The following is a 26338-nucleotide window of genomic DNA, read 5'->3' as shown; positions in this document are numbered from 1 at the left end:
GTTATAACTGCTTTTCAGTGGTGCTTTCTCACACCCAGCTTTCAGTCCAGTTTCCTGTGCCCTTCCATCATTTGCTGGACACTTTTTCTTTATAATCAACACTGGAAAATAAGGGGAAACAGGTCTAATCTAACTAATTATTCACAGCCCATTAAGATGCACATAAAATCCTCCCGAGCACACAGACATCTGTGTGTTCATTCTCAGCCTACTGATATCTCAGATACATACAGTCTTTTCTGCTCTCTTGAGTGCATCGGGAGCATTGCATTCTGGGTGGGGTCAGTAAGGTCCACCCACCCCCTCCCAAATACTCAGTCAACAACCACCAATGCTCATAATAAAGCACGGTCTCCGCTGCCATTATGAGCTCAGACCACAGGAGGAGATTACATTCAGCCACGGGTTCATTTCATATCAGCTCACTAAAGTGGAAAAGCGAGACGTGCCAGCTGACTGTCTATAGTATATAGATGTGTTTCACTGGCTGTGGGAGGCTGTACAAACAGAGCAGTTATGAAAATCTAAAGACAGTTTATGGGAAAAATAAGTGGAGATGGCGCTGATAGTCTAATGTTGCCTTTTTATCCAAGTTATTTTGTTTTTATTGTGTTTCCCCATTGTTCACCTTGTCCATGTCGCTTGTGTTTCTTTGTCTGTGTCTCTGATATTCACCATACTTCCTGTTTCCGTTTTGGCACCAGCTCTCTTTCTGTGTCTCTGTTTGCTTTGCTTTGGAGGTTTTCCCTCCTTGTAATCACCTGCCCCGCACTTACGAGTTTCCCCTGTTTGAATGTGTCTCACCTGAGTCCAATTAGCCAATCAACCTGCAAACTGGCACACTTTTGATGAGCTGCCATTTTTAAGAGCTGTCACTTTTTTTTCAGCATCAAAGGTTGCTGCTTAATCTGAATCTTCTAGATTTAAATAAAGAAGCTTGCCTTAAAGGTAAAACACTTTTCCCAGAACAATAATGTGTTAAATCTGTAAGCTGTATTGGTACAGTTACCCAGAGATAATGACAACTGTAACTGCCCTGACCCACCAACTCCATTTAATCATCACTCATAAATAAGATCTTACTACAAATGATATAAAGCTCCTCATTAAACTGACTCGTTTTTTGTTTAAAGTGATTTATATTGGCTAATTTTTTATTCATTCTACGGGTCTGATATCATCAACATTAATATCTGCCACTAATAATAATCCTCATGTATGTGTTTTTGTCCCCTGCTTGTAAAAGTCACTGAAATGCCCTGTAGTCTTAAGAAGGGTGAGCTGGAACAATCTGCATTGTTTTGAAGGTGTTGCACACAAACACACTGGCTTTTACTCATCAGCCTGCTCCAGCCAATCTTCCTCGGGCAGCTTCACCCGGCATTTTTCATCCTTCCTCATTCATCATTTTTCTATCAGCTAGCCTAGTCTAAGCATCCAGGGAACTCCAGCTGAGACCATGTGAATATTCCATCAATTATTCATGTCTTGTTTTCTGGCCACAAGGACAGAGGTGCCTGATTCGGCTCGTCCCTCAGGAGTGATGTATTGGTGCGATAAACCACTTCTCACCATCTCTGTCCAGTTCCTGCTTTTTCATCCGCACCAGCCGCACTGAGACATCTGCACAGGGTCACACAGGAAGTGACAGCTATTCAGCTGCACCACGTTCCTGCATGGCCTCGGGCCCATCCAGGGTAAAGCCATAAGAGGAGGGTGCGATGTTTGGTTGGTATAGACTGACTAGATTGCACCCCCATCCCAAAGCTAGGTTGTGCATGCACAATTCCCCTCTGGGAGAATCTGCAGCCCAACTAACATGACTCACATCACTGCTCCCTGCTCAGTGTGCACCGTCACCCTGGTGGCACCAAAGTGGCTAGCAACACCGTGTCAAACACTGTGACGTCAGCTCTCTGCATCCATTTTGGCTTTCCACGCTGCAAAATGGACTGAAGAGGAGTCAGACCCAGGGCAGCTGCAGAGGTTCAGCTCAATTCCTGAAAAAGCTGTGTGGACAACATGAACATATTACAGCAGCTCACTTTAATGTCATTTTAGTTCATTAGTATTCAGCACTGGTGCACCGTCTCCACAAGTCCACTGCAGTTTCAGTGCAGCTGAATGTGTGTTTGTTAGAAACTGACAAATATGTACAAATATGTGTCAGTTACAGCGAATTAAGCATTAATGACACGATAAGCTAGAAGTCTACAACCATAACGACAGCTCGGTGGGGGGTTACAAAGACACACTGCAGTATTATACTGCCAGAGTCAAAAGCAGATTTCCATCTGCAGTATATCTGTCAGCATGTGTCTGCTTTCAAACTTCAACGACTTTCCATATGTGGAAACTCTGATGCAGGGAAAGCAGCACAGAACAGAACAGAGCCGCTATTATCACAATAAACACAAGCGGGATTCAGACACAAACTGCATGGAAGTGCGAGCTGGGGTGAGCGCGGGTTACAGATGTACTCTATATAAGATCTTCCAGTTGAATGAGTAGAGGAGTATCAGCACCCCTGATTTGGGGGGATAAAGTGAAATGTGGTAGGGTTTAACTTGATGGCCTTGAAGAACGAATGATATGTTCACTTATTGGACTTATTTATAAAGTGCTGGGTGGAAAGTTGTGAGATTTATCCTCTGTGGGTAATAACTGAGATATTTAATCCTGGATATACAGCTGGTGCAACTCAGTCAGACACATCACAATCACATCCAGCTACACAGAGCAGATGAAAAGGACAGGAAACAGAATAAAGAACCTGCTCGGTTTTCAAAATAAGAGACCTACTGCACATTAAATGCCCCACTTGCCAGCGTGATTGTAAGCGGTGCAAGGAGGGATGAAAACTGCACTGGAGGTGCAAATATCACAGTCATTGATTTGATGCAGTGGTGTGAAAAAGTGTTTGCCTCCTTCCTGATTTCCCAGCATTTTACATATTTGTCACACTCACATGTTTCAAACAAATTTTAATATTAGACAAAGATAACCTGAGTAACCAAACCTACCTGGTCCTGTGTGAAAAAGTAATTGCACCTCTTGTTAAATGGTGAATTAACTGTGATTGACCACATTTTTTTGTTCAGTTTCCATAAATACACTCGGGCCTGATTACTGGCAGACCTGTTGGAATCACTTGAGAAATCACTTAACTAGAACCTGTCTGATAAAGTAAAGCGGGCTAAAATATCTCAAACAGCAACACATCGAGCCACAATCTAAAGAAACACTTGAGAAACAAAGCCGCTGAAATCTATCAGTCTGGGAAGGGTAACAGAGCCATTTCTGAGGCTTTGGGACTCCACTTAACCAGGGTGAGAGCCACAAGCTGAGAAAACTTAGAACAGTGGTGAAGCTTCTGAGGAGTGACCGAGGACTGCAGCGACGACTCATCCAAGAGGTCAAAAAAGAACCACAGACTTCACATGTCTCAGTTAAGGTCAGAGCTCATTATTCAACATAAGAAAGAGACCGGGCAAAAATGACCTCCATGGAAGAGTTCAAGAAGAAAACCACTACTGACCAAAAAAACCACAAAGGCTTGTCTCACATTTGCCAAAAAACATCTTGGAAAATATCCAAAGATGAGGTTTTGGAAGGTTTGAGTCCCACTGCATCATACCAAGAGGAACTGGAAGAGCCACTGTCCGTAGGGTGAGGTGGGGTGGGGGGTTTGTTTCACAATATGACCATGATGAGCCTCTGAGCAGGCAGTCTTGAAGAAATTGAAATGATAAAATATGATAAGATGGAATTCTTTTCGAGAAGGATGAAAACATCCTTGGAACAGGTGAATGAAAACTAAGTGCACTCAACGTTACACCATCACTTAGGAAGCTCTGCAAGGGGGTGGTAAAAAGTTGGGGTTCCTAAGGTTTCATTTACCCAATGCTATTTAAATAAGGGTCATAATATCCAGCCCTATAGCTGGGGAACATGTGGCTGTGCTGAAGATAATTTAGGCTGGAAGGCAGTGTGAGAACAAGCAGTTATAAAGAAGTAAGTATGAAGGTATAATCAGAGGTCACAGAAAAGTAAATATTTGGGAACAGGATGCAACCATGACAACCAAAAGCACATGTCGTAATAGCAAGTGACCTTCAAAAGAGAATATTTGTTAGATGATCATTACATCAGTGATGATCTTAGAAAGAAGAAAAATGACACCTCTGGAGTCCGTGGCCCCTGGGGTCTAGACGTTTGCATGCTTACGCTTTAGAATCCAGTGACAAGAACTCTGCATCATCCTTGTGAAGGTGTGCATTGTGGAGTTCTGCTCCAGCAGGATGCCGTACCGTGGCTGGAGCTAAAGTCTTCCCAACACCCAAGAATATGCTGCAGGGATTACACAAGGAGGCTATAAAGCTGCTGTAGGCCAAACTCAGCATGTAGATATCATTAGCAGTGCACTTTGCAGATACTCTGCTGTAGCTCTTCTCTCCCAGTGAACAATGGGTGCAATGTTTTTTCATGCTTGTGTGAATTAGATTGTTGCCACTACAAGCTTTGCTCTTGGGTCCCTGCACATGAAAGGTATTTGTGTAAAACTGGAGCAGCAAACAGTTTCATCTCATAACAGAGCATGTTTTATTCTACTGGACACAGTATTTATAGTAGCAAGAGGAAAGAAGAAGAGGTGCTAAATTACAGCGTCCATGGTTTCTTCATAATCTGCTTCATAATCCTTCCATGTATTCCAATAAGTCAAATATTACAGTGGAGAAGATCTGAACTAACACTTTCAGTGATACAAAGGCAAATAAATCAAAACTAAATGAAGAAACACAAAATATTCATATCAATATTTTGTGAGGAACCAAAAGTTATTTTTTTAATTATTACAGTTATGGTCAGTACTGGTACATAACAATAACTATATATTTACCTGGAGGCAGAAGATGATTAGTTAGCTGAGAATTTCCTCCAGGATTATTTTTATTGCTTCAAAATATACGCAGCACCGGTAAAGCTTGCTAATTCTCAGTATATCTGCTTAATCCACACTCACAAGGTAATAATACCAGGCTGTGTTTATGAGGATCAGCACTGTTGCCTCAAAGGACACGATCCTGGGATCAAACCAGAGACCGTTTATAACAGACGCATGTAGTCACCACGACGTCTCTTATTGGTTGGTGAAGCCCTGTGAATCCTCGAGCTGATGGCTTTCCCCATTGCCATGTTGCTGTTTTGAAACTAGACTTGAAACTGAAAAGTCATTAGCTAATGAGGATTCCCTCTCTTATCCTCTAATCTTTCTGGTCTTTCTTTATTATTTTGCAGATCCCTTACTGTATGTGGAGGTCAGAACATAAGGGAACTGAGACCCATTTTCCTGTAAATTTCCATACAACATGATGACTTGCCCCCCTGCTGGGATTATAAAGAACACAGGTTTATCTCCACTACTCGCTGTGCTTTTGTGTGTTTCCTCCAGCACTTCTGGTTTCTGCCACAATGAAAACATGCTCAGTCATTGTGACCTTGACCAAGTCACTGGCGTCCCTGGGTACTGTACACTGGCTTCCCACAGCCTCTAATGATTGTAATGGATTAAATTCCCACAAAGACCAATAAAGTATATCATATTTCTACTCTGTGCTTCCCTTTCTGTCTGAGAACAAAACACAGGAATGACTAAAAGAGCGCTTCTTTTAAAAATTGGTTTTTTTATCCGAAATTTATAGAAATAAACCAGCAGGTTTGAGGTAATAGAAAAAGCTAGTAGAATTTCAGTGACAGAAATATTTCATTCTAAAATATGCAGTCACGTCTGTAAAATCATGTAATAATTAGTCTGATTTATTACTATTGAGTCGCTCAGTCTTTCCAGAGACAGGTATGAATAAATTCAACCTGTGAAATAATTTTTATGATGGAAGGTTTGGAACTTTTACTCTAAGATTTATTACCACCAATCATTTATTACATAACTCCATACTGTATATCAAAAATGAAAAAATAAAAGAGCTTCTGAAGGCTAATTAAAAGCAGAAGAGACAATATTGGTTCTGGCCGATAACAAACAAATGCACTTTCAGTTGTTAATGGAGAGTTATGTGCTTGACATTAATTGCTGCTTGAACTCCCCCCACCACCATGTGGAGATGAGGGAAAAGGCCATCGATTATCTTTCACCCTTGCAGTAAATCTTCAGCAGGGAGTAGTGTCTCAGCAGCAGCAGCATCACGAGCCAAGAGCTGATCTGTCTGGAGAAGCCATGAAGCGTTTCACTGAAGTGGTGGAACAGCTGTGCTAATTGCTGAACTTTACAACACCCGGATGGAGAAGTTGACAGGTGTGTAGTTGTGTTCCACACTGCCGCAGACAGTCATACCTACTTATTTAATGCATTTTTTCAGCCATTATGCAAATATATCCGGCACCACCACCCCCAGCTGCAGGGAGAGGCGAGTTGTAACTTGTGATGAGGCTAATCTCAGCGGACACACCGGAGCACGGCCCAATCAGCAGGGGTAGCAGGCACAAAATGAGAACACCAAACAGAGCAGCTCCCTTTGCTCCTTTGGCTCAAGCTTAGCAAACACCTTCACCTGCACCTCAGCCTGTTTTTATAGAGCCTTGAGTGATGCTTCGGTGTATAAACTATACAAAATCTTGATAGGCTTTTATAAATTCTGTCAAATCTTTTGAAAAATTCAGAAAACAGCCAAATTACCCATTTAGAGATTAAGATTGTTTACATTCTGACATTTTTTTAATCAGTCTTTTGTTTGGAAAATGTCAGAATGTAATCTTACACCATAAATAAAGGAAGCAAGTGTTATCTTATGTATTTGATTCCTGGTGCCTACCAAAATCATCTAATAATGTTTGAAGCAATCATTTTCTGTTGCATATCTGCAACAACAGCCAGGTTGTTTGAGGGAGTATATATTATTCTAGGTCTTAAAATTACAATATAAAGCACCTCGAGGTGACTGTTTTTGTGATTTGGTGCTATATAATTAAAACTGAATTGAATTTGACTTTGGATTTGACTGCAGTAGTTGGATTGGGCCTCTCTGCCTAGAAATGTAAGCATGGTTCATCCCCTCCTGGTGCTTCAGTGGAAACACCCATACCTGCAGGTCCAAAGCATCTGCATGCAGAACAAGCTGCACTGGATGAAAACTGCACACAGAAGACACATTTCCTGAAGAATAAACTGGTCGTCATTGGATGTCAGATACATGAAAGACAAATTATAGATCCTGTAACAAGCGCTGTGTTTCGAGCCTAAATAGGGGGATAAATATTTACATTTTTTAAGTGCTGTCAGTAATCCTGTATGTTTGAAACAGTATCTGCAACCCCTCCTGTTGGCTGGATGCATAAATAGCTCAGAGGCTGACTGAGCTGCAGTGATGGCTGCCGCAGGAACAAGACATCACACATGCAAAGTTGTAAAATGCATCATCTACGATAAACAAATCACTAATTTGTTTTCCCGCATCCATTAACTGCAATATTCCGCCTTCAAAACGCAGTTTACAGCATTTTGTGGCCATGAACACCAAACAGCATCCTCTCAGAGAAGAGTCCTCTCAGCACCGCTGACACAAACCACCGCAAAGCAAAACCACAGAGGAAAGCAGAAAAAAAATGCCCATCACTCTTTCTCCGTCACGTTCTTCCCGCTGGGTTTCTACAAGGTCATTCTGGTGCACGACGCAGCGCACGAAACCCCGGCCACACGGGCACCTTTGAGCTGATCGCACAAATTAAACGTAACTCAAGCTCGGAAACTTTCTAAATAGTGAGAGAAGAGTGCAGCTGGTTTAAGGTGGCACATTTGTGACCGTGTAGTGGTAGCGGAAGGCGGAACAGGAGAGGCAGGAAGGGCAAGGGCATTGGTGCCAACAACACCGCTAATTAGACTGGAGCAGTGATTTGAAGCTGGTCTTCTTTACTGTTCAAAGGTAATAAAATATAACCTCATATCTGCTCCTATCCTTCTCTTCATGTCTGAAATCTGTGCGCCGGGACGGATGAAGACGAGAATGGCTCTTAGCGCACAAGACCTGCCCGCAGGAACAAGAGCGGACGGCGCCTTTTACTCCCAAATTAGCCTTAATTTCTCTCCAGCTGTAATGTTTCTTATTAATTCTCTGCGTAATATTGACTGTCTTTGGATGCATGTGTAGGGGTCAACGCATTGCGCAGCGCAGGCCTATAAACTCGTGTTTTAGTGGAAAATAGATCTCGATTTGTGTCAGAAATACACGGATATTCCCGAATGTCATTCGCCTTTGGGAACAACGCAGTTATGAAAATTAAAGAAGTGACGCAAAGACAAAATGATCTGATCAGAGCAGATTATTCATTTTCTTACCTTACTGGGAGGTTTTAGGGTGACCGGGATTTTCAGCGCAAGGAAGTCACCCCGACTATTGGAAGCAAAAAAAGGTCCTGTGCGATCCTGTGATGTACGCTGACGTAGTAGCAAAGAGCTGCACTCTCCTCCTCCCCTCCTCCAGCCCCTTCACTTACTACACAGCATCCTTCTTAGATGGAGACACCGCCCCCTCTGCTTCCTCCCCCTCCTGCTCCCTGTGCTCCCATCTCTCTTACAGCAGGCACCATTCCTCTGACGAACCAGAGGGGGGTCGCTGGTTTGTACATGAGGAAGTGAAGTGAAGGTGATTCATTTTTCTGCCCTGTGATTCAACCGTTGGTGAGTTTGGATACTGTGAAGTCACTCTGGACGCGCACATTCAGGTAGAAAACGCGCTCTTGTCGCTCGTGATCAGTGGAGCTCGCTCAGACTGTCATTTGGTCCATATGCCCCAAATGGTTGGTGCAATGAAGTGTGCAAGACGAGCCTCTCCTTGCACGTGTTCGGGCTCGTGCCTGTAATTGGCTGTGTTAAAAAAAGTGTGGGTGATGACAAGGATGCGTCAATAGGAAACCTTTTGGTTTTAATATTGTGAGGATGTGATACATTTTTACAAGGAATCTCAAAGGAATTCAGAATCCCAGTTTTGGAAACTGCAGACCGTTCAATGCAGGAATATACTGCACATTTGTAGCTGTAAAAAAATCAGGTTATTACTGGAGATAGTATATTTTTATATTAGTGTTTTTATGTTATTTATTGGCAGCCGGGTCCTTACTGTGTGGAGTTTAAATATTCTCAGTGTGCCTGGCTGTGGGTTCTCTCCGGACACTCCAGCAGTCCAAAGCCATGTTACTGTAGGTTAACTGGTGATTCTAAATCAGCCACAGTTGTGAATGGTTGTCTCTCTTGTCGTGTGTGTGGTCTTCTGCTGCTGTAGTTCTTCTGCTTCAAGGTGCTAGATGCTCTTCTGCATACCCTGATTTGGCCGTTCTTCTCTGACATCTGGCATTTACACCCAGAGGACTGACACGCTGTAAACTAGAGATGTATGTGTGGGAAAATCCACGCACACCAGACCAATAAACATGCTACCTTAAAAGTCACTGAAATCACTTTTCTTTCTCATTCTGATGCTCAGCTTGAACTTTAATGTGTCATCTTAACCATTCTACGTGAATGCATCTATTGCATTACAACCATGTGATTGGCTGATCATATATTTGCATTAATGAGCCGTTGAACAGGTGTAACTAATGAAGCACACCTAATGAATTATGGTCCGTTTGATATGGTGTTTATTTTTGATAGAATTTCCCATGACCCCCCTCCCGACTGGTTCTTGGAATGTTCTTGTACCACCCCATTTTTAAAAAATCCTGGAAACACCCCAGCTTAGGATACTATCACCTTGACTCTGATTGGTCTAAAATCATGCCTGCTCTCTCTGTGCGTAACACCCCCACTGTGCCTTCAGTGCTTCTGACTTCCTGTCAGATTTTCACTGACGCTGCAGCTGTGGTCTGATTGTCATCAGGAGCATTCAGATCAGATGTGGCCTTTCATTTGGCTTCAGGCTTTCAGCTGCTGTTGTCTGTTTGGGTCATCTATTGATCAGATTGGAATAAAGAGCTGCTATCTGCCAGCACCAGTCCCTCCTCCTCCTGCTAATGCTGATAGTAGAGGGTGATGAAACTGTGCGAAGCCTTACAATATTAGAAAAAGAATCCCATCTTATTATCACTTATGAACAGCACTTTGTACAAGGAGAGCTCCCTCAAAAAAAAAAAAACCTCTGGCAGAATTAGGCTCAGGGAGGAGCAGGCATCTGCCACGACAGGCTGGGTAATGAGGAAGAAGAGAGAGAGGAAAAGAGGAGCAGAGAGACCATCAACAGCAAACAGGACAAACTAGCAACTGCAGGAGAGAGAAGGCAAAAGTTAATGACACACGGTACTGGCCTCTGAACACATGCAGTGTGAACGAATGGGAGTGGACGAGAAGTGCTAAGTGCATCATGGGAAGTCCCCTAGCTGTCTGAGAGCCTGTAGCAGCTCACCTGACTTTATTCTTCAGTGCTTCCTTTTATACCTTCTTTAGCAGAGGATACACTGGGATCGTCCTTTATGAGGAGCAAATGCCATCCCATAATTCATAGTGACGGCCCATCCAACCATTTGTGAAAACAGTGAACGCTGACAAAGTGGCGCTCATCACCTAAATGTTAATTATAATTGAATTTTTTTTTGCTCAATAAAAAAAATAAATAAATAAAATAAATAATTGAATTTTTAATTTCATCCCTAAAGCTGCTAAAATATTTGTAAATTTCAAGAACAAACTCTGAATGTGGCTGAATGAACAATGTAGATTTATATCAGCTCTCTAAATCTAGTGAACTATTAACTGATATCAAAGTGAATTCAAGGTTTTGTATAATTTGGTTTGAATTATTAAGGTCCCTTGTTGTACGGCAACTTTTAAGGTTACCTGGGATAAGAGATGGATGGTGGGTTAGATGGAATTTTGGACAGAAATCCCAAACAATGAGAAGGAAAAGTTGCACTGGCTTACTATCCAGCAGATATGGGACAGATTTACCAAGCAGTGTAAATTATTGTGATGCTGCAGTCGCAGGGTGATCTAGTAACAGTGCACTACTACTTGATATACAAAGACCCCGTAAGTCCACTTCAGTAATAACCAGCATTCTGCTAAAAGCAGAACAAATTAGAGGCTCAAACACCATCAGACCTGATGAGGAAGAGACTGATGTAGGCCTACTAAACAAAATAATCCAGTGTAAGCTCAGGTTTTAGGAATGTTTTTCTCTCTAAAAACAGCAAAGCAGCCCAGATCAATGAGAGGAAGGATTAGAGAGAAAGCAAAAGTACAACAGAGGAACAGAACTCAGTGGTGCTTGGCTGTAAACCCTCAGTATGAGAACTGAGAGAGGAAGAGTTTTAGGACAGTGCCAAAGTTTTAACACTGCACTCAAATCCATGAATCACCCATCCAAAAGTGACAATTACACACTCATTACTCATAAGATGTTCTCACCTTGGCAAATGATAAACAACCCTAGAAGTCATTATCACAACAACGTCAGGCTTCAGATGTGTTTCTTGTGGTGCAAACAAAAATTTGCACCACAAGAAGATTCGTTTAAATATTCTCCTCTTTCATAGGACATAAGACCGGCCACAGAAATACGTCTGTGCTCAACTTTCAGTGACACTGTGCGCTTTTACAAAATACAGCAGCTTTTTAGGTTAAAAGATGTATTTTCATATCTTAAGAGGACATTGCAGTGAGTAAAATGGGCATTTTGTAGCCCATTTTCTGCACAGTGTAGTTTCAAAACAGTACACATCTGGCATCATGGTGTTAGGGAGCGTAGCATAATGTTGTCCGGTTTCTCAGTGCACCGTTTTATGTCTTTCCTAAATCCTTATGAATTCTCCTACCTGCCTTCCCTTGAGGTCAGTGAGATTTTAAGGAGCTAGGAGGTACTTAATCTTCAGCTTTGGGAAACTCTAGAAGTCACAGTTAAGCCTGCAGACTGCACTTCTGAATATAATACGAAGGCAATGAAGAGAAGTGCATCTATGAGAAAATGGAGCTCTCAGGGAGCCTTTAGGAAATTTACCAGGTTCTCCTAATAATTGTGTTGGACAGAAATGATTACGGACTGACAAAATAAAAGACGAGCTTTATTAACAAAGTCGATCATCACAGTCCAAACAAAGTAACAAAAAAAGCCAAGAAGGTGGCGCAGGCGATGAAATGTGGGACACAGACAACAGATGGAAGGAGGACACACAGAGGGAAAGACAGGACTACATATACACAGAGGGGCAGACAATCGGAAGGAGAGAAAAGGTAGAAAAAAGAAACAGAATTGGACATATATTAGAAAAACTAGCACGCAGTCAGAGACAGGGAACACAAACATCAGGGAACATGACCATACTGTCACAATGGTGGATACTCAAACATGAAGGCCAGCCTTTGAACCAAAGCTCAAATTGCTCTTTTGTCTTCTCCCCCATTTTTTGCAATGAATCCATCACTTATACAGAACAAACCAGTCAAGGCAGATGGCTGCAGCTCTAGAGCATGTGCATGTCCGTGTCTGTCTGCAGCTGATGAATCTAACTGTGTTCAGTTCCATCTTCTTTGCCTGCTGTAACAAAATGCCAGTTCATGTGCGATTTAATTACTGAACAGGATCAAATTTCCTGCACACAGTAACTCAGTCAGGGCCAGTTTAATGTTGTGCTTCTGGCAGCACTTATCTGCAATTCATTACACTAAAAGCTGTATGAATCACTCCAGGAGGAAACACAGACTTTATGCAAGCTTGCACTGGGACTTATGATGAGCGGCCTGGGTAAGACTGCAGCCCTCATCTGTGTGAATATATTGGACCTTGTGTCTATTTTTGAAACCCTTCATTAACCACAGAATGACTCAAACTGTCACAAAGAATTTAAGGGTTTTCTTTCTTTCAGTAGAACTAGAGAACAAGTGTGGTGCTCTAGTTAAAAGTAAGCAGGACAATTGTTATTGGATTAGTTTTATATTGTTGCCTGAAAACTGATACATTTAAAACTATGAGCAAAATTATTTGGTGGCTCTGAGAAGGAAATGTTAATCACCAGACTCTTAATTTTCTGAGCCTGCACCAACTTGCAACTCTGCATCAGTTTCTGAGGGAGATGTTTTTATTTGTGTAAAGACAAAATAAATTCAGGCACCTGTTTTCTTAAATAATTCCTTTTTATTTCAGAATCTGCAACCAGCAAACGTTTCAAGTGAAACCACAGTTCAGTCGTGATTTTATTTTAATGCATGTGTTGTAATATTGAAAAGGAATTATATAGGTTTTTATAGACCTCCGCTTCATGTTCTGTCTTTGTCGCATCCTGGAGAGGTTCTCCCCCCAAGCCTGCCTCAAATATGAAATATGAAACAACCAGTAACTAAAGTATGACTCATATAGGTTAAGAATAAATATTTGTCGCCATCTGGTGGCCAAATCCTGCAAAACATTACAGTTAAAATGTAGTTTTGTTTAAGTGAAAGAACTGCTGGAGTATTTCTGGAAAAGGGAGATGGTATTCATTGTTAAGAAATCTGAAAAAATGCAAAAACCTGCTGAAAATGTCTAAAAGAACCCAAACAATGAATACCTACATGAACTAAACCGGCAGTGTCATTGCACCACTAAATAAAATGCTAAATTCAAAGAAAAACCTATTTTTAATTAAAAAACTACAGATGTGATCTTTTGTTTAAGATAAATGGATAAAATATCTGAGTTAACAGATAAAAATTATTTGAAGCTTTCAAATACACTGTTCCTGTGAATGTGCACACTTTTAATGTACTGCACAACAAGCTCAATACGGACAAAAATTTATAAACATTTTTATAATGCATAATAAACATAATAAACGCAGCACTTGCAGGCACGTGGGGCTGTTTGCAGATTTGATCTGAGAATGTGTTTTGTTCAGATTTAGCAGCAAGTGCCAGATTACCCGTTTGTTTTATAGCCCGAGGTATTTTGAGGCCATTTCAGTGTCCTGCTCCACTTTGAGCTCATTGGTGAGATCGGGTCAGGCGCGCGTGTGTGTGCCTCTGATTGATGCAAATGAAGCACCTCTTTCTGCGGAGGAGGAGGAAAAGCGAGAGCAGAAAGCAGCGCGCACAGCAGCTTGGAATGAAAGCTGCGCGTTGTTTACGTCCTTTCAGACGCCCGCGGATGGCCATGATGATGATAATGGTGATGAGGACGAACGCGCCTCGTTTTCATTCGTCTGTGTAAAATCGCGTGGAGGGAGAAGGGGGTGGCGCAAGACTGTTTCTATCTCAATTTAAAGAGACTCCGCTTTTAAGGAAAAACATGAAGCTGGGCAGAAAGCAGGTCGATGAAATTTGGATTTTACCATGAGAGGAACCGGCATGGATCTGCTCTGGAGGATCCTTGCAGCCTTCAGCTTCGACTGCTTCAAAGATTCAGCGTCGTCAAGGTGAGCGGTGATTGATCAGCCTGAATTTCATCAGGTTTACAGGACACAGCCTCAAATCCACAGAATGCCGCACTCGCTGTTCGTGTTTCGGGGTTTTATGACGTGCTTTTGCAACACAGCCCGATGTTTGAGTCGAATCTGTCCGCTTATTCAATCTGAATTTCAGCACTCTGTCTAATCCTTAATCGTGTACTACTCCCCACACAGGGTCACTGGTGCACAATGTTTTCTCGTAGAGGGCGTTTTAAAATCAGGCTGTGATGATAAATCACATCAGAGTGGGGTTTTTATATACCGTCCTTCACAGTTGTTATGACAACAGGTTTCCAGAATCGCTCCAGCTTTGCCTCCTGAAAGCCAGTTCATGTTACACAACTCGGAAATCCTGCCAGCGACATTTCAAATGAAACCCTGTTTTTCTGCTTGCATTTCCACACTCTGCAGTGAGAAGAAGTCCTAATCTGAGAACCTGAGGTTAACAGGTAGCTGTCCACTCAGGCTGGGAATGAGGCTCAGACGTATCAGCACACACTGAAGTTCTTGCACAATCCTCTTAACTCCACCCTAACTGTGACCAAGTCTTGTTTTACCAGTTATTGGTTTTTTCCAAGGAACAAATGTGTGCACAGCAACACCATCTGTGTTCAGCGTGCACCAGAAAAACCTGATCCCATCACACCTGCCGTGTCCTGTTTTCATGGCTTTGACTAGTAATAGTTGTCACCCCCAGACTGTCTTGGTTTAAATAAACCAGCAGCCAAAATATCTACTTATTTGTCCTGTTTTTGTTTTGCCAAGTCCCAAAGAAATTAGGTTTGTCATCAAAGCACCATTTACTTATATCTACAGCTCTTATCTTTCATAAAAACTTGATTGGTTGTCGTGTTTGTTATTTTAACATGAATCCTTCTATTAAGATGGTCAACGAGATGATGTTGTGTGTGAGGCCACAGCTGGGACGCTTGGAATCAAAGGAAAACAACCTGGCTTTACATTATATATATTTCATTAAAATGTTTTTTTGTCGTAGTTTTTCAGTATTTCTGGTATGTGTAGTCTAATATATATGCTTGTTTTATTTGGTTTGTTCTGTATAAGAGATGGATTCATTGCAAATTTGGAAAAAAAATTCTGAGTTGGAGATTTTTACTAGTAAAGAGCCATTGAAGAACCATGAAAATGACACATTGCTTTGTGAATTTACATGCATTTATTGTATTAGGGTTGCATTGTATTTAATGATTTATTATTTCTATAAAATGAATTAACATGACTCAGAAACCAGCGCAATCCTGAGTCACTTCTTCAAATGTTTCATTCTACCCTGCAAACAAAGCTAATATTAGAAATGGGAATCATAAAACGGGAACATTTTTTGCATTTATGATGGAAATCTCTTTATTTATCTCAAGAAAAACACATAATTAGACAGGCTCCATTTGAGAAGCTGGAACCAGCAAATATTAGTTCTTTGGCTTGAAAAAGTACAGAATTTAAGCCACTTTGTTGTTGAGTATAATAGTATCAAATATAATAGATGGGATGTCCTCCCCCAGGAGAATCAAAGCTTACTTTTCTTAATTTAAAACAAATTTTGTAACTTTATTTTTTTACCAGTACATGGGGGAATTGTTGTGCAAAGAAAAGCACCAAATCAAGCACCAGTTAGGAAACCTCCATATTTGGGGAATTTCTAAGTAAGGTCTTTGCAGCCTTTGTGTTTTTTATTCTGAGGGGACAAACGTGGGGTCTAAATCTCATCCCTCTGAAATCTACACCTGCGATTTAAACAATCATATTTTATTTTGAACAGCTTGATGCAATGTGTAGTTTTCAGGCTGTCTTCACGTCCTGTTCCCTCTCCCTCTCAGGTCTCCCACTAAGTTGAGCTCCAGCCAAGCCGGCAGCCTGGAGAGCAGCTCCCTGACCAGCTCCCTGTCGCTGGGCCCCGACCTGCCGCACTGCCAGTGTTGCATCTCCTACGAGGCCCGCCTCAAGCGCCTCTCCTGCGGGCATCTTTACTGCGATCCCTGCTGCGATCAGATCGTCAACCTGGCCTTCGAGGACATCGAGGGTCTGTCGGACTACCCCTGCCCCATGTGCAAGTCCATCCGGCAGCTGGGAGGCCTGGGTCCATCTTCCTCCGGGTACTTCAATGGACCCTACAGCATCCTGCAGGAGCAATACACAGCGAAGGAGCACGGCAGCCAGTGGGGGTAAACGTGAAGCCGCTTCACGGGGGTGATGCCGACTCTCTGGACTTCTTAAGCTGTGACCTGATTGACTTTTAAATTCACTGCCATGAAAGCCACCTGTTGACTTTGGAGTCGTGGTCATCCTACTTTATTTCATCTTGCTCTGTTGTTTGTGCTAATCAGGTGAAACGTCTGAGAATGCATGACATTAACATGCATAGATTTAAGTGCCCAAATGCATCTCCATAGACTTCACGACATCATGGAGAGGTTTCCTATCCTATCAGGTTTTCTACTGAGCTCTGAAAAACAGAAATAACCCAAACCCGAGATGAACACAAGCGAACCGGAGTAGATATTTTGTATATTTAACATTTCCTGTCAGAAGACGCTGTTACTCTGAACATTTCCTGTGAAAGTACTGATCATTTTGCACATGATTCTCAAGCCGTTTCACACTGACTGTATGTTTGATGCAGCTGGGTTTGAAATCTCGACTTCACTGTACAGTGCCGTGCTACTTTTAGGTGTTCCAGATCATATTGTAAATATTTATTTTGTTAAAAAATAAAAAGGTTGTGTGAACAGTGTACGAGCACGCCGTGTCATTACAATCAGAGCTGGTAACACTTCTCTTTTTATTTATCAGGGATCAAAACATGCGAGTACAAAAAAAGAAAAATATGTACATCTGGCAAATGTAAGTACCAAAAACATGAAATGATACAAAGACACAGCAGCAGGTGTGAGCTGAAGATCAAATTAGATCTTCCATGCAACGGGACAACGATGACTTTTTTTCCCCTTTTTCCGCAGAAGACCAGCAAATCCATTGGCATCACACCTGGAAAGCTCTGAAACTGTAGCTGAAGTCAATGCCTTAATATTGACATAATGAATATTTACAGCAATTGAATAATTCATAGTGCTATCAAGTGAGGTACCTTTTGACATGAGAGAAGGCCGGTATCAGACGGACATCTGACAACTGTTATCCTGCGTTTAAAAAGAAAGAATAATGATAATGGATACTTTAAACATCCCTTTTAGCAATGGTGCAAATTCATTCATCCGTGGGAATGACGCCAGTGCATCTACTCGACACCCACATCATGCAAACTGTTTGGATTTAAAGGTGCAGGACCAAATACTTCCCTCTGTGCTTTTCAGACAAATCCTTGACCTAAATGCTGACTGCATACTAATACGGCAGCAGGCAGGACGTGAGGAGATCAAATAGAAGGTAAACACAGGAGGAACGGAGCCTCCCTTTACTTCAAACACTGCTACCTTCTCAAGGTACAGAAGTCCAAAAGAGCACAATTATGTTTGTTTTTTTTCACCACCATAAAAATGATGGAAACATTTTCAAATAATACCAACTTTGGTTGAAAATAATCACACGTATCCACATGTCCATTAGCGATCAATACAAACACATATCATACTAAAGCCCTGAAATGATCTTCATCATGCAGGAACTGCAGAAACATCCAGAAAACTCCAGGCTGACATAACACCATAAACTGAATATAGGCCTCTCGCTGCTCCCGAGCAGCGTGCATGTGAGCGGAGAGATATGAGAGCACAGCGGTACCAAAATAGCGCTCATGCCCTAAATTCAACTGGTCGCAGCGCCTGGAGTTAGAAAATGACGGTTTTTGGAAATTATTATTTTCCAAACAATAATTTAATCTTCTATTTGACGTTGACAAACAGCAACAAAGAAAAAATCATTAAGAGTTACCAACTTAAAAAAAAAAAAAAAGTCTTCTGGAGGCATGGAGCCTTAAGGGCACACAGGTCAGAGGTTAAATCCATTGAAACGCTCAAGTGTGTCCATTCTAGATCACGTCCTGAAAAGTGCCTGTAGGACCCATCGCTTAACACATTTATCTCCACTCCGCCCTGTCAGTGCAACCCCCCCGTGGATAAGAAGGTAAAAATAGAAACGACAAGCTTTCTGTCTCTTTCTTAAAGGGTGACATCAGGAAGTTTACAAAGAAATAGTCTCGGCGACGGTTTCTGCATACTGTGAGGTGTACTTCCAGCATTCAGCACCTTCAGGCATGACTTTTTTTCTTTGCAATTTAATTAAAGGAATATTTATTCAAATATACAAAAGACTTGTCACATTATTTGATACAGTACACGTGATAAGTAGCAGAGGAAAGAGCTCTTGCACTGATCATTTCATACAGCTTCAGTTCAATGTGGTCCGTCACAATGTCTCTGTTTCTAATCGCCTTATGGACACGTTATTACACGTCTGCTCCTCTCAGTTCGTGGCACCACTGAGGGACATGTCTGTGTCATTTGGTTAGAGTACCCGGTCACGGGGTGGAAAACGGTCAGATCTCAGGAAGCTAGCGAGGGTCCGTTACTCTTAGGCAGCTTGGCGTTACTGGACGCCGAGTAGTATCGCTGGTCAGGATGTGCATCAATCACAGACGAGTGCCCAAACAGGAATGTGTGCTTGCTGCTGCCACCCGTGTCTTTGTGAGCAGGCCTGGATTGTGGAGCAGAGGCGGCGGGAGCGCCCCTGGAGGTGTGTTGGTTGGCCGAGGTAGGGAGGGGTGCTGCTCTGAGAGCGCCTGCGCTCTGAGGCCTCGACGCCGGGAAGAGGAAGGTGCCGTTGTTGGTGTTCTGGTTCAGGTTGGTGTCGGCTCTCCGGGGCTCGGCTGTCACGGCGGGCGGGGTAGGATCCGTGCTGGTGGAGACTTGTTCTAGCTTGTCTTTGAGCTGCTGCACCTCCTGCGCTAGCCTCTCCACAGGGTGGAGGTGGTTGGCAGAGAGGGGGTGAGAGAACGCCTGAGAATAGAAAGCAGAAGAAAGTTTTACTTACGGGACTGCTCAGCAACTTTAATCCAACCTCATCTCAATCTGAAGGTTTCTCATCCTGCATTTTTCTGGGACCAAAACTACAAACTAAAAAGCATGAAAGCAATGATAAGGTATTAAAAACTGCTTTTTAAAAGTGACCTTCATTGTTGCTTTCCATTAATGACACTAACTTGTCCAGAGGAAACTCTTACTGAAAAGATGAGTGGAGAAAATATTTATGTATCAGTATTTCAAGCTGCAGTTGTAAGACATCAGAACATTGTGACCACATCATAGTGCTGTGAAAAAGTAGTCGTCCCCTTTCTAACATCTTATTTTTTGCATATTTGTCATACAGTTTCAGATCAAAACCCCATTTAAAATCATGACATAACCGATTAATCACATTTCTTTGGAAAGCTGAGTTCAGTTTTACAACCTAAAGAAACAACATCAGTGCAGAAAAAAAGTCCCTGATATCTGTCAGTCTGGAAAGGGTCAAAAAGCCATTTCTAAGGCTTTGGGACTCCATTGAATCCCGTTGTCATACACAAATAGAAAACTTGGAACAGTGGTGAACCTTCCCAGGAGTAACCAGCCTACCATAAGTACACCAAGAGCGCATTCAAACTCATCCACGAGGACACAGAAGAACCCAGAATGAAATCTAAAAAACTGTAGGCCTCACTTGCCTCAGTTAAAGTCAGAGGTTATGATTCAACAATAAGAGAGAGACTGGGTGAAAATGGCCTCCAAGGGAGGGTTCAAGGAGAAAACCACCGCTGTCCAAAAAACCTCAAAAAAAGGCTAAAAAACATGTTGATGAAGGACATTGTCCAGGTATCAGTTCATGCTCTGAAGCACAAAAGTACTCGGGTTGTGCAGCAGGACAATGATCCAAAACACACCAGCAAGTCTAATCTGAATGGAAAAAAATAAATAAAATGAAGGTTTTGAAGTGGCCTTGTTAAAGTCAGGACATAAATGTGACTGAGATAGTTCGTAAACAGGATGTTCGTGCTGAAAAACCCTCCAATGTGGCTGAAACAATTCTGCAAAGAAGACTGAGCCACCGTTGATCCACAGCGAAAAGACTCGCTGTCAGTTTTTAGAAACACTTGATTGTAGTTGTTGCTGTTAAGGTTTGTTCAACCAGTTAAGTTTAGGGGGCAACTACTTTTTTCCACACAGGCCCAGTAGGTTTGAAAAACCTCATTTTTTACAATCATCATTTAAAAAGTGCATTTTGTATTTACTCCGTTTATCTTTGTGTGACTTTGCGTATCTTTGTTCGATGAACTGAAACATATAAATGTGACAAATATGCAAAAACAAGAAATTGGGACGGTATGTATGAACACACTACTAGTAGGAGTGAAAACATACCAGCATTAGCAGCTGGTTCCAAATAAAATCCAGAATAAACTTGTTCAACATCTGCATTCTACTGTAGGAAAAACCTGCCACAGAGCTGCTACCTGCTGTTGTACAATAACTATGCTGCTAAACTGGGAGGAGCGGAGTGTTGCCTGTTCTTCCTGTCCAGCGAGGTCAGGGTCCAGGCCTCAGGACAAAGGTGTGTCCAGCGCAAAGGCCTCTAAAGATGCCGCAAAGTTTCGAGTGACGGATGCGTTGTTGGTTTTGTATGTTTTTGTCACAAAAACACGTAAAGTATATCAGCAGTACTTTGCATTGAATATGCAGTCTATGGTGAGGGAACGCTTCAAGGTAAGACCTCATGAGCCCTAAAGCCTAGGAACGAATGCTTCCCCCTACCTATAGATACTGACCCAGTTAGAGTGGTTTTCTAGTCAGTCTGAATTTTGTAGTAAGTGTTTTTTTAATTATCCTGAAGTGTGTGTTCTTCAGATAAAAACAGTCCTTGGGTGCTTTGAAAGGCGCTATTTTTTTAAATAAAATGCATTATCATTATTATTATTATTAAAAAACACAGAGACTAACAGGTGTTTGTTTAATACGTGAACTATGCAGACCACAAACACTGAGTAATGCCTGAATGAATCCATGCTTCTAACAAAAGAAAGAAGAGGAACTCGTGTTCCTGAAGGGAACATTCAGCAGTGTGTGAAACAAAACTGTCTCTGAAACCTGAAATGGTTTTTCAGCAGCCTGACAGAATTTCTCCACAGTGCTTTTAAAATAGCTGCAGGCACCCACCCACCCACACGGTGCTCAACTATTCTTAACATCACCATGGGGACGCTGATAGACGCGCTGATGTACAGACATCACAAAGGCTGAACCATGTCCATATTTGGAGCTGCTCATAACTGCTCTGACTAATCTTCGCATCAAAGAGGACGTCATCTACTGAAGGAGCGGAATGGAAGTGAGAGGATGTAACACGGGACACAGGAGTGCAGCGCTCGCGACGGGGGCTTCAGGAAGGTTCACGGGTATCCACGTCCGGGTTTACACACTTAACTTTGATACAGTATAATAATTATACAGAGGACTGAAACTACTGGCATCAAAAAGTTATGCATATATGCCCTAAAATATGCCAAGATTTCAATAATAATAATAGTACAGTAATAGAAAATAAATCATATAATTATATAAATATTTAAATAATAAAATTAGGAGTTATAAAAAAGATGGTAAGATCATTTTATTTTATTTTATTTTTTTAATTTCCTTTTACCATTATTAACTTTCATTTAATATTTATGTGTGTATTTATATTTGTATTTGGTTTACATTATTTATTTTTGTTTGACAAATTTACTCCTATTCTTTCTGTTTTTTTCCAAAATTTCTGCTTCATTATGCAAATGAGCGAGGCTGTCATGGAGTAAGCTTTTCACCTACTGGTTGACTGAGCTGGTAATTTATTTCATTTAGTTATTTCATTTTATAAATCAGTTATTTTTGTGTATACGTAGATTACAACTTTTTAAATGTCACCAGCGCTTGAAAAGAAAAACAACAGCCACACCTGACTGGCTGCATTTATTCAGCTGATCACCTTCAGATGTGTTCCAGTTGTTTTGAGTTTGGCATCAATGAACAAACAAGTGCAAAGTTTACCTCATGAGATCATTTGAATGAACGCTCATCAACTGCATGAAGCATAAATAAATAAATAAATATACAAGCAAGATGCAAACAATGTAAAAAATAATAAAATAATTTATTAAAGTAAAAATGACTAAAAGGTAAAAATAACAGAAACAATATATTATTTAAAAAATAAATAGACTGTAAATAAAGAAAATGGATAAGTCAATGCATAAACATATAGAAACAGAATTAATTATTTATTTATTAATTCCAATAATCATTTTATATTTATATTTTGTAAGATATTAACATGTAATTGAGTCACTCTGAGATGCATTTAAAATTTGGCAGTTTCAGTCCTCCATATTTGAACTAGAATAGTGCAGCTCAAACTGAGTGTTTTATACATTTTCTTTCCTAAACTGACCTTTTAGTTTATATTTACATTATTAATAATATTCTGTTTAATATAGCTGGAAACTTTAAGTGTTAAGCAGAAGACATCATCACATTCAGGACTCTTTGTGGTCTTCATTCGAATGCACAGAGAAACTGCATATGAAGCTTCACTAACAATACCCGCTCATTCTTAATGAATCATTTCTATATGCCTGCATCAGACTGTTGACATACCTGCGCATGGAGCGCCCCGCGCAGGTAGCACTCCCTCCACAGGCCCATGCAGGGGCCCATAAGAAGGGGCAGTAAGGGCTCATAGGGGTCAAGTGGTCCTTGAGGTCCAGACGTAGATGTGAGGGCCTGGGGAAACTCAACTAGAGCCCAAGCTTTCAGCAGTCTCTCCAGGCCAGGCACATTCTCAGAGGACAGCGCCCTCCGGTGGCTCTTTTTGTAAACACCTGAACTGCTGCTGCTGCTGTTGCGCCACGGAAGCAGGTTAGTTGGACAGGAGAAGGTGCCCCGCGAGAGCAGAAACACTGAGCCCGGGACGGCGTCGGTCAGCTGGTGGGCAGATGTCAGAGGTCAGAATCAGGCAAACTGTAACACACCTACAACAGTAATCGTACATTTGAACTGAAAACATTTGGCGGTTTAACTTCCAGTCGCAAGACATTTTCTCTGGGAGCCTGCAGGTTCTACTTTTCCTGGTTAATTCCACTGATTTGCATTTATCTAGATAAAAGTAAAATAATACATCTGTAAACTGAGAAGATAGTTTAAAGGCCATTATGGACAATCAAGACAAGTGAGTTTGAAGTGGCTGCATCTTTAACGAGTACCATAAGCAGGAGCAGTGGTATGACGCAAACATCCAAGTTCTTAAGATATCAGTCTACTAAAAATATGCATGCGAAAACCTCTGCAACAGCTCTTCTCACACTGGTGGTCTGCTCTTCTTCTCTTCTGCCCTGAAGTTAAACTTGTGTGTTTACAAATTGCTGCTTAGGTAGAATCCAATCTGAAGTCTTAAGTGTCGCTGTCCAACCAAAAGCAAAAATATCCCACACCCATTTCTGCTGATATACTTTAACACAGACTAGACTCTAAACACGGCCACTAGGGGGACGTGTTGCACCATGCAGTAGACGAGCCAGCCTCACCCTGTGTTTGTCGGGGTTGGTGTTGAGGTTGCCGTTGAGCAGCGGTTGGAGCGGAGGAGTCGGGGGCACGGGCTGCGTGAAACGGCTTTGTCTCGGCTTGCTGTACTGCAGGGACCAGTCCCACACCGGGGGCAGTGGAGGGTCAGACGGATCTGTGGAAGAATCTGGATGCAGCACATCTCTCCAGCCGTTGACGGGCGTGTAGCACTGCCCGAGATTCTGAGTATAGCGGAGGTAGGAGGTGTCATTTATTATGAAAATGTCTGTTTTCTGCAGTCTACATCTTCCTACTCATCATCATCATCATCACAATCATCTGGAGAATCAGAGTCAGCATTTGCTGTTCTAACTAATGAGGAGTAACTGCATGTTAATCAATTACTTCACCACTATTTGAACTAATCATTATATAGGGGGGCGTTCAGTACCTGGGAGCGTTTGCATCTCTCTCGCTGGCAGTTTGACAGGAAGGTGGAGAAGAGTGGCAGGTGGACGCTGTCATGCAGTGCCAACAGGAAGTCTTCTGTCAGCTGGAAGCGAGAGGGATACTGGGACCACAGCTGCCAAACGCAGTCCAGGAAGAGCAGGAAGACTGGAGCCTTGAAGGAAAGATCAAGTGAGAGAGCATAGTAAATAAAGTTAGAGCACAAACAGGAAGAGATGAATGAATGATGGAAGTGAGAGACAGAAGGTGAAGGAGGAGGAAACAGAAGCAAAATAAGGGTGAGGGTGGGACTAGGGTTAGAAACCAAGAGCTTTGGAAACTTGTGGCTGTGTTTGTTAGGAGGAAAAATAAATGGGTTCAAAAATGGCCGCTCACCTCCTCCTTGTCGTTGTCACGGTGGTAGTTAATGCGGCTGTAGAAGCGGTGCGCGCCCATCACCCACTCCTTCTGCACCAGACCCTGGAAACCATACATTGTCCGACAGTGGGGGTCACACATCACCTGCACCAGGCTGGAGACCACGCAACTCATGTCCCGGTCCTCCACCTCTGTGACGTCAGAACAGGAAGAGCACATGCTGAATGCCGCGCCTTCTATTCGAGTAGCTCACTCAGTCACTGAGCAACAGCAAAAACCAAACAATCCAGCAAGTGATTCATCAATTCTGCTCTTAATGCTCAACTCAGAGTGCAGGAAAACGTTAGCAGACCCAAACTGAGCATGGCTCTGTCGTCCTTTCAGCCTAGCTGGTAGAGAAAGTGAAAGATCAGCAGCAAGCAGTAAACATCCTCAGCTGAAAACGGCCATTGTCTGAGCAATGTAGTGTTACACTGAGCGTGCAACAGGAAGCCAGACCAGATGGTCAGAAATCCGCCAAATGTCTGTAAAATGAGTCAAAATGAAATCTAAAGGAATATTACAAATGATCATCTTCTGACATGCCCCTTTGTTTGATTTGTTTACTTCACGTTCATGCACAGCGTGGCCACAGGCCAACAAAAGTTTAACGTCAGTGGGAGACTAAACAATGAGAACGTCAGGAGTCAGAACAACAACAACAACACAATCATCCAGTGATTTTCCATCCCACTCAAAGTGGGCCTTTTAGGCAGTTAATGTGCAAGTAAACATGACTGGTCTGGATAAAGTATGCGAGACTGGTCTGTGTTACCTTATTTGACAGAAATAGTTTAGATTTCATGTTTTTCTAAGCATCTGATAAACAAAAACATCTGTTACATTTAAGTAAATAATAACCCTACAACTGCTTTGCTGGGCACTGAAAATTCCTCTGTGGAAGAAAACCATGTCATCTGTTGGCCAGAGCCTGTCTCTGTGAAGCAGAGTCCCAGTCAGGCACGCTGAGGTCACCCTCGCAGCATGCTTGGGTTTACCCGGCCTGCCTAGTAGCGTTTCCTCGTCACCTGAAACGCCTCGCTGCTGAGCGGTGATCAGTTGACAGCTCGGGTCCAAACAAACAAAAGTCAGCACGTTCCTCTTTGCAACACAGAGACGCAACACAGAGACGCACCCCCTCTGCACCTCCTGCCACATAAAGCAACATTAGCCCAGCATCCATCCAGGAGCTTGGTGTGCAGAGGTCTTCTTTCCCACCACAGCAGGGCCCGATTGCACATGCCTGTAAGATTGATCGATCCACGCACACTAAAGACAATGAGTCTTTCAGCTTATTTAACAGAATGTCCTTCAGCTGCAAGCCAAACCATGATTGTGTAACAGTGGAAGGGGGAACGGCATTATCCTTGGTGGGGTGACCAAAACCTCAAACGTTTCTTTACGCAGGGAAAACCTTGCAGAGTCATCTGGCACCTGAATAGAACAAAGTGTCAATAACACCGCATCACACCTATAAATAGCCTTAATGGATCCATGTGCCAACA

At 42.2% G+C, this 26338-nt stretch overlaps 3 protein-coding genes across 4 annotated transcripts in view; 1 reads left to right on the top strand and 2 right to left on the bottom strand.

Annotated features, from left to right (window-relative positions):
- Positions 1 to 8817, bottom strand: part of sv2a (synaptic vesicle glycoprotein 2A) — a 47859-nt gene extending 39042 nt beyond the window's left edge. The window contains exon 1 of the mRNA XM_026184331.2: positions 8351 to 8817. The gene's annotated coding sequence lies outside the window, so the exon portion shown is untranslated. The remainder of the gene's footprint in view (positions 1 to 8350) is intronic.
- Positions 8818 to 13911: 5094 nt separating this feature from the next.
- On the top strand, positions 13912 to 17176 carry LOC145431967 (uncharacterized). Its single transcript, XM_080308506.1, has 2 exons — positions 13912 to 14391; positions 16263 to 17176. The coding sequence occupies exons 1-2, from the start codon at positions 14309 to 14311 to the stop codon at positions 16609 to 16611; spliced, it is 432 nt and encodes a 143-aa protein (XP_080164632.1). The 5' UTR covers positions 13912 to 14308; the 3' UTR covers positions 16612 to 17176.
- A 29-nt stretch (positions 17177 to 17205) lies between these two features.
- The window catches only part of mtmr11 (myotubularin related protein 11), a 38761-nt gene continuing 29628 nt past the window's right edge, over positions 17206 to 26338 (bottom strand). For both annotated transcript variants that reach the window (XM_026183995.2, XM_080308505.1), the window contains 5 exons: positions 24813 to 24985; positions 24421 to 24591; positions 23993 to 24211; positions 23067 to 23393; positions 17206 to 19397 (listed from right to left, as the gene is read on the bottom strand). In XM_026183995.2, the coding sequence (XP_026039780.1) occupies positions 18945 to 19397; positions 23067 to 23393; positions 23993 to 24211; positions 24421 to 24591; positions 24813 to 24985 (1343 nt within the window). In that variant the 3' untranslated portion in view covers positions 17206 to 18944. The remainder of the gene's footprint in view (positions 19398 to 23066; positions 23394 to 23992; positions 24212 to 24420; positions 24592 to 24812; positions 24986 to 26338) is intronic.

The sequence above is a fragment of the Astatotilapia calliptera genome, chromosome 11, assembly GCF_964374335.1.
Source record: "Astatotilapia calliptera chromosome 11, fAstCal68.1, whole genome shotgun sequence".
Classification (NCBI taxonomy): Eukaryota; Metazoa; Chordata; class Actinopteri; order Cichliformes; family Cichlidae; genus Astatotilapia; species Astatotilapia calliptera.
The sequence above is the reverse complement of the archived record's forward strand: the minus strand, read 5'-3'. Positions and strand labels throughout refer to the sequence as shown.

Excerpts from the sequence above, each read along its gene's own strand:
- LOC145431967 (XM_080308506.1), top strand. The coding sequence starts at position 14,309 with ATGAGAGGAACCGGCATGGATCTGCTCTGGAGGATCCTTGCAGCCTTC. Across the intron at positions 14,392-16,262 it reads AAAGATTCAGCGTCGTCAAG|GTCTCCCACTAAGTTGAGCT; the intron begins GTGAGCGGTGAT and ends TCTCCCTCTCAG.